Source organism: Cnephaeus nilssonii, assembly GCF_951640355.1.
Source record: "Cnephaeus nilssonii genome assembly, chromosome: 22".
In the NCBI taxonomy this organism is placed as follows: Eukaryota; Metazoa; Chordata; class Mammalia; order Chiroptera; family Vespertilionidae; genus Cnephaeus; species Cnephaeus nilssonii.
The window spans coordinates 4,096,453-4,110,292 of NC_137093.1; the positions used below are offsets into that span (position 1 = coordinate 4,096,453).

Below are 13,840 nucleotides of genomic sequence, written 5' to 3' on the forward strand. Positions count from 1 at the left end.
TGCAAGAATATTGAACAGGTTATTCAAAGACTGGAAGACAATTCAGACAGAAACCCTCAGGGGCTAGCACAGTTCCTGTATATTCCCTAATGGAGGGGCTGAGGCCGAGGCTAGCCACTGTGGGTCCCACACCAACAGAGGCACCTGGTTACACACAGGGTCCCCCTCTCCTTTCTTGAAAGTTCATCCCATCTGACAAACAGTCTCCAGGTATGAAGCATAGGCAACATTACCCCACTGGCCAGGTGGGGCCACAAAACAGTCTGCACAGATATTCACGCCCCCGCAAGCTGGCCATTTACTTCTCATCTTCCCAATTTCTTGAAAGCAAAATAAGGATTTCCATGCAAAAGGCCACAGAAGTTAAAAATAAAGTATTAAAAAAAATACTTCAGAATTGGAGCCTACACCTCAACACTTAAAAACTAACAGACAGCTTGGCTGACTTGGCTCAGTTGTTGAGCATCGACCTATGAACCAGGAGGTCATAGTTCAATTCCCAGTCAGGGCACATACCCAGGTTGTGGGCTCATTCCTCAGCAGGAGGTAGCCGATCAATGATTCTCTCTCATCACTGATGTTTCTATCTCTCTCTCTCCCTCTCCCTTCCTCTTTGAAATTTATATATATATTTTTTTTGAATATGGTTAATATTGTAGATCTTGATTATTTTTTTAAAATATATTTTATTGATTTATTACAGTGAGGAAGAGAGAGGGATAGAGAGTTAGAAACATTGATGAGAGAGAAACATCGACCAGCTGCCTCTTGCACACCCCCTACTGGGGATGTGCCCGCAACCAAGGTACATGCCCTTGACCGGAATCGAACCTGGGACCTTTCAGTCCGCAGGCCAACGCTCTATCCACTGAGCCAAACCGGTTTTGGCTAATATAAATATATTTTTAAAAAGCAAAAACCTGCAGATATTTCTAAATTCCTTCCATTCAATGCATCTGAACTGTTGGGAGGTCTAAAGCTTTACTCTGGACAAAGAGGAGGCACTGAGATCAGCGTCATCTACTTGCTCAATCACTTATCCACTTCCTTATAACGCTACCAGGACTTTGTAATAAAATGCTACGGCCCTAGCCGGTTTGGCTCAGCGGATAGAGCATCAGCCTGTGGACCAAAGGGTCCTGGGTTCGATTCCGGTCAGGGGCACATACCTTGGTTGCAGGCTCCTCCCCAGCCCAGGCCCTGGTCAGGGCTCATGCAGGAGGCAACCAATTGATGTGGTATCTCACATTGATGTTTCTCTCTGTCTTTCCCTCTCTCTTCCACTCTCCCTAAAAATCAATGGAAAAATATCCTCAGATGAGGATTAACAACAACAACAAAAAGCTATGAGCACAGCCAGCTCTTTGCTTGTGGACAAGCTCGAAGACAACGAGTGCATTAAATCTGCCCATCCTCATACTTCCGTGCAGGGCTCCATTCTCAGTGCTTTGCAAAGACTCATGTAACCCTCCCAGTAGCCCTATGAGGTGGTACTACTATCACACCCATTTTTCAAAGTAGGAAACGGAGTCCTGGAGAGCAGAGAACTTGTCCAAGGTCCTGCAGCTGGTAAGAGAGCAGAACTCAACCCCGGCCATCCAGCCTCCAAGCCCAGGACCCTCACTGCCACACTGCAGGCCTCTCCTGGCACGAGGCAATGAATTCACACTTTTTTTTTTTTTAATAGCAAGCCCCTTTTCCCTGATGACTGGTGATTCTGACTTCTTAGGTGATGAGAATTGGAATATTTGAGACTTTGGTTTCATTTATGGTTCTTATTATTGGCATTATGACAAGCAACATATGGGGTTAGTTTCCTGCACCTTAAAAATGTTCTATTTCTGCCCTGAGTACATGTCCAAAGCTGCAGAGACAGAGACAAACTGAACATGGTGTTACGTGACAGCTCTTAGGTACCGCACTGCCCCCAGGCCTGGGTATTACGTCTAGAATGACCCGCAGGCCCAGGAGGGAGATGGACATGGGGAGAGCGCTTTAGGAGCCTGTTTCCGGCATGTTAGGAAATATGGTGTGAATACAAAGGTTTGGCTTTACACAAGAACCCACATGGCTATGTTTTAAAATTTCCCTCCTAAGACACAAAGCCAAATGTCCTTCAGCATCCATCCTAGCACTGAACACCTTCAAGAAACATTCTTTCCCCATTTTTTAGCTCAGGAAGTTGGCTTCTGCTTAAAAATTGTCATCAGCAACCTCTGTACTTCATCTTTGTAAGAAATCTAGTATGGTGCCAGGTGAGGGATTACTTTGTAAATTATATAAATGTCTAACCACTAAGTTATACACAGGAAACTAATATAAAATATTACTGGATGTCAACTGTAATTGGGGAAAAAAACTTATTCAGAAAAAAATGCTTACATTTTAATGAAACATCACATTTCAAGAAAATGGTTTATATTATTTCAAAATGCCTTCGAATGGGAAATCCTCACTTTTAACTTTGTGAGCAGTTAGAACCACACACCATGTAATAGCAACAATGCCAGTGCATAAGGAGTTACTTAACTTGCCCATTTCAAGGGGCAACAATCCATCTGGTCACACACTCAGAGGAAAAGGCAATGTCCCCAGCAACCCCTGTACCAGACATAACGTTTCTTGCACTGGTGTGCCCGTTAATATCACATTTACTGAGAACACATCTATTTTGAGTTGTATGTTATCCATATGCATTTTACGTTTTGCTGGTTAGGGTTTTCATGCTGATACAAAAATATAATTCACCCTTTTCCCTTGCTACACAAAGAAGATACTTTTCCTAAGGTAATCTCTCAAAAACTCATTCATTATAAGGTATTTGAGAAAAGTCCTGAATAAGCCGCAAAAGAAAGCACACACAGATTAATGAAGGAGTCCTCCACCTTTATCAGAGGGTGTTCATGTTCACAACTTCAAATTATCTCTCCCCAAAAAGGCTTTTGTGCATAGTATGTAGTAATCCTGACTTGTGTAATTTCCTGTGTATGTGAGTGTGGGAGAGAGATACAGGCAGGGGACAGGACCAGGCTGAGGGACGGTCTCAGGGGCTGAGGGGAGCTTGCTTAGACCAGGGGACCAGGACCAAGCCTGAATGTGCCCACATGGGCTATTGGTCTACTTAACACAAGCGATGGATCAACAGGAGGAAAAGGCATGGGTTTAATTAGTACAATACAAGGTTGTGAATAAAAGCGTCTTGAATATGTAAGTAACCAGAGATTTTAATAGAACATCAAACAAGTTGTAAAATATAAATTCTCTACACCAGTTCTGGTTTAAAGCAAAAGAATGAGCTAATGACTAAAATCTTTACATCATTCTCTCATGGTCTTCTTTTTTTTAAACCTCACCAGAGGATATTTTTTCCATTGATTTTTAGAGAGAGTGGAAGGGAGGGAGGATGGGGAGAGCGAGAGAAACATTGATGTGAGAAAGACACAGCAATTGGCTGCCTTTTCTACACACGGTTGAAGCAGGGGATTGAACCTGCAACCGAAAAAAAGAAAACACAAACAAACGAAATGAAAAACAAACAAACAAAAAAGAACCTGCAACCGAGGCATGTGCCCTTGGCTGGGAATCGAACCCGAGACCCTTCAGTCCACAGGCTGATGCTCTAACCACTGAGAAAACAGCCAGAGCTCTCATGGTCTTAAAAAAGAAACCAGATCATGACACTTATTGAATAAATCTGTACATTATAAAGTAAAAAAATTCCAAATTGTACCGAGCACCATACTGCGATCTTTGAAGCCAGAAATGGCCATAGGGCAGGTATTTGTATTTTTGACAATTACCAAAGAGAACAATGCAACGTAAGCAACATGAAACTAGGCTGTCACCCAGAACAGTTAACTGAAAGGAAGTTCTCAGAGGAGAAAAGAATGCGTTAAGACAAGAGCCAGTCCCTTCCTATGCTAAGAACTGGCTCTGCTCGACATGGTTCTGCTCAGAGTGAGCAGACAGTTACGTGAATGGTGATTTGAGCAATTTTATCGGTAAACCACTTGTGTCTTAGACGTTTCATACATATACAAGCACAGGCACACACGGGAGACGTAAGAAGTCAGGTTCGTTGCAGGATATCTTTTACATCGGCAAACTGGCTAGCTAAGGCAATCCCAGGGAGCAGTGGTGCCGGGAAGAATCAAGGGCAAGTTCTCAGGAGCTTCCCTCCCTTCTCTGCCTGGAACTAGGAATATCACCGTCCCAACTGCACCGCGATTCTATTCCTAGAGACATTTATTTTCAGAGTACTTCATAAGAAGAAAGAAAACCTGAAAATACCATGTAAAAAAACAAACCTAAATTTACAAATTTGTTCTTAAACCTTACGTAAACCTGAAATTTTAAAAAAACCTTTAAAATCAGGACCTTGAGAAAACTCGGTTTCTAACTGGAGCAGCACCTCCAGAGCATGTGCACGTTCTCCCAGGCAGGACTGAGGCCCTACCTGTCATGTTTATTTTCTTGGGCTGCTCGTAGGAGTTCCTGGATGTTTTTGGTGATCTGCTCAGTTTTCCGGATGACGTCCTCGGTGCTGGGGAGGACGGGGCTTGGGGCCGTGGAGGGTTCTGCCATATCTGGTATTGAGCCATCACCTTGCCACACCATACTCCTCTGCCGTCCCTTCCTGCTGGACCTGCGGACATTACAGAAGAGGCTGAAGGCAGCAGGTGCTGACCAGCTGTTTCTCTGCTTCTAGGAGCCACTGCGCGCATTTGCTGAACACAAGAGCAGCTGCTTCTGTGGTTTCCTTTATGCTGTCTGGCAGGAGACGCATGGTAAGGCTGTTTCACCAACAGGCAGCCACAGCGCACATGGGGGCTCTTTCATTCACCACGGGGCTGGAAATGAGGACTCTTGTAGAAAGGGTACAGATGGGGAAAGGAAGGGAATGACTGGAACGGGGAGGGTGTGCTGTTAGAAAGCCATCCCTAATTGAGCCAGTCCCATGGGGTGAAAATGCAGAATATAACCTCACAGGACTTAAAGTGAAGTACTGACTTGAAGCACATTACAGAGACTTAGAGACATAAAATGTGCTGGTAAAGGAAAAAAAGACCCCTGTGGCAATAACGTGTGACGAGAAGAGGTGTCTCAATATTTTAAGACTTTATGGGTCTGGAAATAGAGAAAAGGGGTGCAGGTGATGAACTACGTCTCCTGACCACGGCTGGCTAGATATCTGGTTTCAGAGCCCGACCCCCGGCACATCCTCCTGCAGCTGTACCCCACGTCATCTGGGTCCGTGTCGTTGGGAGTGTTGTCATAGTCACTTTCAGGTGTGCTGTTCTGCTTCTCCAGTCTGGACGCCTACAGAGAAAAAAGGGGCCCATTGGTTCCGAGCATCAGACACTTCTTAGGAGCCACTCTTCTCCAGGAATCACTACTGCATGGCCCAGACCTCACCTGGGACGGAGCCAACCCTTTGAGCAGTGGATACAGAAATACTCTTTCCTTTTGTGCACCATTCGTAGCTCAGTGGCTACTCCATAAGCAGATCCTTGGTACAAACTAATGCAGACACACAAGGCAACACACCCACATTTCGTTCTCTAAGGAATAGGAGTCTAACTATGATACGAGTCCCACTGAATAGCAAAATGCCCCCACTTAGACACCCATCGACCTTCAGCACTGGAAGCTGCCTGCACGTTATCCAGTCTAACACCAGGTGAGAAAATGACACACCCAAGGCCACAGACTCAGAAGAAAAACAGGACCTAGAGCCCGGGCCTCCTGCTACCTCCAATACCCCAGGCCTGGGCGCTGAGGCTCACCACTGCTCAAAACACAAACGGCTCTACAGGAACTCCTCAGAGGGGGCTTATCAGACCAGAAAACTAGTAATAATTGATTGCCACATGTTGTTTGTGAATCAAAATAGATTAACCTGGTGTATACTTGATTTCCAACCATTTTTATCTGTTTCCCAAAACACCTAACCCTCAAAATACAAAGATTTGATGCAACTGTGGAATTAAAAAATGGGAGGCAGAATTAAAAGAGGAATGGTAAAAATGTGTTGAGCAAATGGCAGCACTGCTAAGTATAGGGCCTTTCAAGGTGACAAAATTTGAAGGAGACCACATCCCCTTGAATTATTTAGTCAACATGGGTTTCCCTCAGTATATATTTCATCCACAATGCTTGAGAACGTCTTCATCTAGAACAGAAATCAGTGGAAACTGATTTAAAACCTAAACTGATTACTTCGCAAAATACAAATCTATTTCCAGCTCTCACCTTTAATTTAATCCAAGTTAATAAAAACATGTGACTTAAGGAATTATACTAATGCTGCAATAAAATGTGGCTAAAAAATAGCTATACAGGTGTTCCTTAAAGAATACAGGATTGGCCCGGCCGGTGTGGCTCAGTGGTTGAGCATTGACTCATGCACCAAGAAGTCAGTGGTTCGATTCCTGGTCAGGGCACACGCCCGGATTGCTGGCTTGATCCCCAGTAGAGGGTATGCAGGAGGCAGCAGATCGATGTTTCTATCTCTCTCCGTCCCTTCCTCTTTCTCTAAAACCAATTAAAAAATACGTATTTTTTAAAAAGAATACAGGATTGATTTTTCTGAGAAACAGAGAGAAACACTGATTAGTTGTCCCATTTACTATGCATTTATTAGTTGATTCTTGTACTTGCCCTGACCGGGGATCAAACTCGAAATCTTGGCCTATCGGAATGATGCTCTGAGCTATCCGGCCAGAGCCACAAAAATTTTTTTCAATTGACCTGCACAGTTCAATTGACCCAGATAGTTCAGACCCACATTATTCAAGGATCAACTGGTGGTTGGATATCTGCATGTGCAAAGGGCCAACTTAAGTTATAATCAGATTTTTGAATGCAGGGGCTGTCGGTGTTCCCAACCCCCATGTTGTTTGAGGGTCAACTGTAAATTAAGAGCCTTATTTAAACATCTGGAGACCCTACAGTGTCATCCAAAAGAGTGGCTACTTTAGAGTAAGTCAATTTAAGAAAAATCTACATAAAATCTAATTATTTGCTCCTTACTTGTAATGCTGCCTGGTCCTCTGAAGGCCCTTATGTGGACAGGCAAGGCAGCCAGCCCCAGGAGGAGGGCTCCTAAATTCACATCACATTTTGCTTACTGTCTTCATGGCTTCTCTTCCCTCCCAGGGAAAATGCTCTCTTTCTCTGTCTGCTGAGGTCTTCCACGTTCCCGCCAAATGCTCTATTTGGTCCTAGCCACTTCAATAGAAGACACTTGTGCTGGCTCCTAAAATTCATACTTTATCCACTCAAATTCATCTGCCAAATGATTAAGTGTTAGCTCGTGAGCCGCTGTTTGCCGACCACGGGCTTAGAGAGTTTTAAGTTCTGTAAGTTGACTATATATAACTTTTAAGATCCCTTCGTTTATATCTCCTATAAGAAAGCCATTTCTGCTTCCCTTGCTGCCCATTTTGACCTGGCTTCACGAATCAACCCGTGAGTCACTGGCTACTGGGAGTCTAGATGGAAGGCCAAAGGCAGGCCCGTGTCCAGTGCAGGGCACAGCGGAAGCAGGCTCTCCACAGGTGGTCTCAAAAACAGAACCAACACCCATCTTACCTTTCACAGGGAATGTTTGACCAGTCTTTACATTTCTTTTCTTTCAGTTTTTATAGACACACACACACACACACACACACACACACGTAAATGTAATAGAAAGACTCGCATTTAAATAATTATTCTGGAAAATTCATCCAGAGCTGCTCCAGTGGAAAAATCTAGAAAATAGAATTAAACCCAGAAAATTCCACATTTTATAATGGATCTTTCTGCCTTCCTTGATATAAATTTGATAATTACAAATCAAATGCACTATCCCCACAATGATCAAAAGTACCAAGTTTCATTTAAACATTTTAGAAGAGTAATAACTCATATATCTAATAAAAGTACTCAGGAAATATTTCTCCAGTACTGAAAACAATGTTTGGCAGGAAATCAGTTACTTACGAATTAAGTTCTTCATTATTGTCGACAAAAACATATATAGGATTTCAAGTTAGCCAGCATTTAATTTTGTGAAAAATTATTGTGAACATGCAGAGGTAAGAACCATTAGTTAAAAGTGCTGCTCTCTGAAAGCTGTTAATAGAAAAGTTACCGGATAGCTGGTGCTGGTTCAGTTTATTCTATAGATTTGCAACTTTTAAAAAATACAGACATGCCATATGAACCTAAACTCATGATAAAGCTTCCAGGAATATTCAGGATTATCCGTTTAAATGACTTAATTGTTAATCTTGTATAAAACTCCATTTCAGAAAGCAGTCCTTGCAATTATTCTCAAAACTACCGGGGGAAAAGTTTTGGTTTTTTAATTTCATAGTGGACAAAAGTTTACTTAAGTAAAAGTTCATGAGGTATTTCATTTCTATTAACTGCCCCTTAGTTTAACTGAAATGTTGTAATAAAAAACACTGCAGTTCCTTTGTAGAACTGCTCAGAAGACTTGAAGATTCTTCTTAGCGGACTGCTTCAAAGCTGCGGGAAAGAAGCCGTGAAGGGCCCCGACGTGCCACGTGGCACTGGCAGTGGAAGAGAACTCATCATCCCTACGTATGTGCGGGGGTGGAAAAGGCCAGGTGCAAATCCTACTGTGTCTATAAAGGTGGCCCCGCACCCACAGCTACCGTTCCTCCTCTCACCTTAGTTCCACTCCCCTGGTGTAAAAAAAGAGCGAGCGGGGACCTGACTGCAGGTCTTCAAGGCCTGAGCTCTTTCCACAGGTGTCCCAGCTTGCCAGCATGTGCTCTTCATGCATGAGACTATTTTTTAAATGGACAGTGCCTTTGGGAGCCGGGATGTCACCCCAATCCCTAGGACCTTTTCACTGACAAACCAAAACGCTGGGTATGACCCTGGTTGGTGTGACCCAGTTGGTTGGAGCGTTGTCCTGTGCACCAAAAGGTGGTGGGTTTGATCCCTGGTCGGGGCATGTGCGGGAGGAAACTGATTGATGTTTCACATTGATATTTCTCTCTCTCGCCCTCTCTCTCCGCCTCACTTCCTGTCTCTGAAATCAATTAAAAAAAAAAAAAAGGCTGCGTATGGAGGAGGTACTTAATAAATACTTGTTACCTAGCTATTCTAAATGGAGTTTGCCTGAATTGTGTACTGTTACTGGGAATGCAAGTTATACATCAGAAAGTGAACTTGCTCTGGCCTGTGTGGCTAAGCAGAGTGTCGGCCCGTGCCCCAAAGGGTCACAGATTCTATCCCCAGCCCCAGTTGGGAAGCGTGCAAGAAGCAACCAATCGATGTGTCTCTCTCACATTGATATTTCTCTCTCTCTCCCTCTTTTCCCCTTCCCCTCCCTTCCTTCCACTCTCTCTAAAAACATTAATGGAATCTGGCCAGTGTGGCTCAGTGGTTGTGCCGAGCTATGAACCAGGAGGTCATGGCTCGATTCCGGTCAGGGCACATCCCCGAGTTGCAGGCTCAATCCCCAGTAGGGGGCGTGCAGGAGGTAGCCAATCAATGATTCTCTCTCATCATTGATATTTCTATCTCTCTCTCCCTCTCCCTTCCTCTCTGAAATCAATAAAAATATTTTTTTAAAAAATTAATGGAACCCTACCCAGTTTGGCTCAGTGGATAGAGCATCAGCTTGTGGACCAAAGGGTCCCGGGTTTGATTCCGGACAAGGGCACGTACCTCGGTTGCAGGTTCCTCCCTGGCCCGGGCCCTGGTTGGGGCTCATGCAGGAGGCAACCAATGGATGTGTTTCTCTCACATCAATGTTTCTTTCTGTCTTTCCCTCTCTCTTCTACTTTCCCTAAAAATCAATGGGAAAATATCCTCAGGTGAAGATTAAAACAACAACAAAAAAAAGGAAGTTGGACTTGACCAACTAATAAAGTGAACAGTTTCATACTAACAGCTGCCGAGACCTCCGATTCTGCTATGTGTTGCAATGCTGACATGAGACGCAGGGACAGCAAAACCTTGGTTTGTCAAGTATGGTGCTGACAAAGTATGTTAAGAGGTTAAAAGAAATAAAAAAGCATGATGTCTCGGTGTTTCAGTTAGTCCAAATATACTAGTTTTAATCTGATAACTGAAGCTCTAAACTAATCTGACAGATGTGCCCTACTACAATGTTTAACCAGCAGCCAGCTAATATTCTGATTGTTTAAAATGACAGTATGCTCGGAGTAAGTGTTACAGGGTAAATTGTGAACTTGGTTAAATAGTACGTGAAACAGAGTAATGTGGAGTTAGACGAAAGGTGGCCGTCTCCCATAGGCGTGTGCGTGTGTCCATGCATGCTGCTAAGAGCTGCCTCATGCAGGACAGAGGGCGATCAGCAGAAGGACAGGAGGGCCAGAAACACACAGTGCCCAGGAGCTGCCCCTCCTCCAGAGAGCCGGCCATTCAGTGTACTTAACCCTTCGGGTGCTTTCGTCCCTGGACCAGGAAAGTGTGGAGGGGAAGGAAGGCAGAGATGAAGAGGAGGTCACAAGTGCACTCCTCCCGATCTAAAAGGGGAAAAAGAAACACACTCGGGAAAATACATACAACAAAAACCCTACCACCTACCCCGATTTCCCAGGAAGAGTCCTAAAAAGCTACTCAATCCGCGAGATCAGTGCTGAAATTTCTGTGACAGGCAGCTGACTGCCACACTAGCCGATGACAAATGCCCAGACATGTTTAATCCCTTAGTGAAATGCCTTCCAGAAATTACTCGGAATTTATAAAGCTATTTCTTCTATATAAGGGAAAAAATAATATCTAGCATAATTTGTCAAATTTGCCGATAGTTTTAAAAAAATAGCCTTAAACAAATATTTTTAATTTAGACAGATAATATAAAATGAGAAACTATATGAATGATTAAAAGTTGGTATGTTATCAATCTATTTTTTAGTAGATATAAAACTTTTACAATAATAAAATAATGACATTCTTACATTCTAAGTGTTTCTAAAATTAAAAAAAATACACTATGAAAACTAACGAAGTTTGCTTTTCTTAAATTTTGTTTTCGGTTATACAAAAACGAGTTTTTAAATTTAGTTCAATGACATTCCATTACACCAAAAGTATCAAATCAACTGCTTTAGAATGTTTAGCCCAAACAACTTAAAAAGTTGAAGTAATATACTCCCAATTACAATATAACAACACAGTAATTTTACCACACTAAAGCTGGACAAAATTAAACTAGGGCTTAATTTACTAGACCATACACATTCTTTACTTTGAATTTTCTCTGAGAATTTTTTGGAAACTCGTACAAAATTTGACTGAAAAAAATAACTGTGACATTCAAAAAGATAAAAATTATTCTCTAAAAATATCACATAAGTTCAAAACATCTGTGACATTTGGTCAAAACAGATTTTTAAAATAAATCAATCTGGAAGAAATATATTATTTTAAAACCTCACAACACAATTATTAACCCATTGTAAAACAAGATGTTAGCAGCCTGTTACAAAACACAATCTTTGGAATACAACACTTGTGAAGTCGATGTAGTTTTCACACCTCATTCTTAGGAAAGGACAAAGCCGTGCTTCCTCCACAATGGGGCGGCGGGGGCTGCAGAAGCAAAGCAGGCACGCTGACCACACGGGCAGCAGCTGTGGAGCCCAGAAGCTGTGCGTGTCCAGACCACAGATGCCACCTGCTCAGCTGGGAGGAGCAGAGAAGGCACCTTGCATTCTAAGGGCTCTAGTTCATAAAGGGGCATGTACCTGTCTTACCGACCTCAAAGAAGATGGCACTTACTTCTAGTGGCGACCTTAACACTTTGTTTTTGTTTTTGGAAATGGGGAAGGGAGTTGGTTATAAGAAAATGACATGCCAATAGGAGAGAAAGGGGAGGGAGCTGAGCAAGAACCGGAACGTCGGTTTTGTGGGAAAAGTTTGGCCAATGGCCCTGGTGCTCGTGGTGCTCCCACAAGCACCTGCCAACATGTTAGTAGAGCAAACACAGCTCTCACCGCCCAACGTGGCAAAGCAGGGACATGGGCATCTCCGGTTCAGGAGGGACTGCAGGAGGCAGGCTGCGCAGAGAGGGAACAGGGGAAGCCAGTGGTGGTACTTACGTGTGCAGGGAACGGCTGCAGTCTCGTCCTGCTCTCTTCGGGGGGGTTCGCTTCTCCCACTGGGAGATACGGCTTCTGACCTGATCCCGTTTCGTACATGGACATGGGCCTACTGCCCCGGGCAGATGGACGTCGCTTTAAGGAAGAGTGGTTGGAAGTATCTGGGTACTCAGAACCAGTTTGCACCTGATATATTTTGGTTGAGGCCTGTTTCCTGAGGTTCGAATTTTCACTCTGGAGTGTTTGAAGCTGAAAGAAATGTTTGGCAGTGGGACTGTGTTTTTCTACAGCAAGCAGAAAAAGCAAACACCAAATAAATGCATACAACTACCAGCTTTAAACAATAAAAACAATAGCTAGCTGGGTTGAAAGTAAAAGGCAACTATAAATGAGAACTCTATCTTCTAGAATGAATGAAACGCAATCAACTCACTTCATCACTGAAGCATGATAAATAGCTTAATTTCTAAATGTGGAAAAGTTGCAGATTAGACTTTTTAAAAACAAATGTCTAACAACTTAAAATTTGGTCATGGCAGACCTGAGAAATGTTTGCAGGCAAGCTGAACTCGGGATTTCCCTAAGGCTGTTGCTACAAGAGCGTGAGATCATTAAGACATCGCGTAGGTAACTTGCTTTTCAAATGAGCCCTGAGCAATTTGCCAAAATGCCAGCGGACACCAGGGAAGCAGCACAAACGTTACTGGAGTTGCTGTGCAAAGCAAGAAAGACAGTCAAGTTCAGCTTATGAAAAGTCAGGTCAGCTACTTCCCAGAAAGCCAACAGGAAAAATTGTAATCAACAAGCTTTTATTACATAATATTCTTGATGTTCCAAACAATGTAGCACATGTTAAAAAAGAGAGGGAACCGAATCATGGTATGCTTGCTATATTAACATATTACACAGAAAACTGAAGACCTGTTCTGTTAACATCTTCATCTGAACGCTCCACGTAGCACGCTCGCTTCCCTTTGGTGACTGATCAGCTTTCAGCCAGAGCTGGAATATGTGGCCTCTCTCCCCTTTGGTTTTGTCACCCAAAGTCGCGACCATGATGGTGTCAGCTTTAAACACTCTAATCTGCCTGGCACCACCCCATTTTAGTTAGAGACCGTCACTTGGAGACCCTGAATGCTCTTTCCATTCCTCACATGCAGGCTGCTTCATGGTGTCTGATGAATTCGAGTTAAGGGATCAGCAAGGAATCATGTTACTCGTTGGCGTCTGACATTTTAAACACAATTAACTGAGTCCAGTCTGCAATGTCCTTCCCCTCTGGTGCTCCTTCATCTTCCGTGACACTGTCTAAGCTGGGTGTGGTGTGAGTTCAGCTGTCTACTCTTGGACAGTGATTGTAAAATCTGACCAAACTGCCCACCAGGGCCAAGGCTCAGGTCCGCAAGCAACTGTATCTGCACCAGAAGATCATTACTTTTTCGATAGCAAACCATTCAGTGTTAGGAGTTACTTTCAATTTTTATTTATAAAGCACCGATCTGTGAAAATGCACCAATAGTGGCTGCTCCTCTTCATTAATTAGCATCTTTTCCAAGCAACTGTTAAAATGTGAAAGATCAAATAGAAATCATGCTACTTTGTCAACTCAATATATTTATATATTAAAAAAACTTTACCTAACTTTGAAATAAAATCAATACATCTTTGTTAAATAAACATATCTCACATACTTTATATTAATAGTGCTAAACTTCTGTGAAAGCCTGGCATACTGCCTCTGTCAGAGA

General features: G+C 43.1%; 1 protein-coding gene across 9 annotated transcripts in view; it reads right to left on the minus strand.

Moving 5' to 3' along the window:
- The window catches only part of GIT2 (GIT ArfGAP 2), a 53,580-nt gene that overhangs the window by 3,682 nt on the left and 36,058 nt on the right, over positions 1-13,840 (minus strand). For 5 of the 9 annotated variants that reach the window (XM_079763105.1, XM_079763101.1, XM_079763104.1 and 2 more), the window contains 4 exons: positions 12,093-12,341; positions 10,425-10,514; positions 5,237-5,319; positions 4,457-4,645 (listed from right to left, as the gene is read on the minus strand). In XM_079763105.1, the coding sequence (XP_079619231.1) occupies positions 4,457-4,645; positions 5,237-5,319; positions 10,425-10,514; positions 12,093-12,341 (611 nt within the window). The other 4 variants (XM_079763106.1, XM_079763103.1, XM_079763108.1 and 1 more) reach the window with 2 other exon arrangements.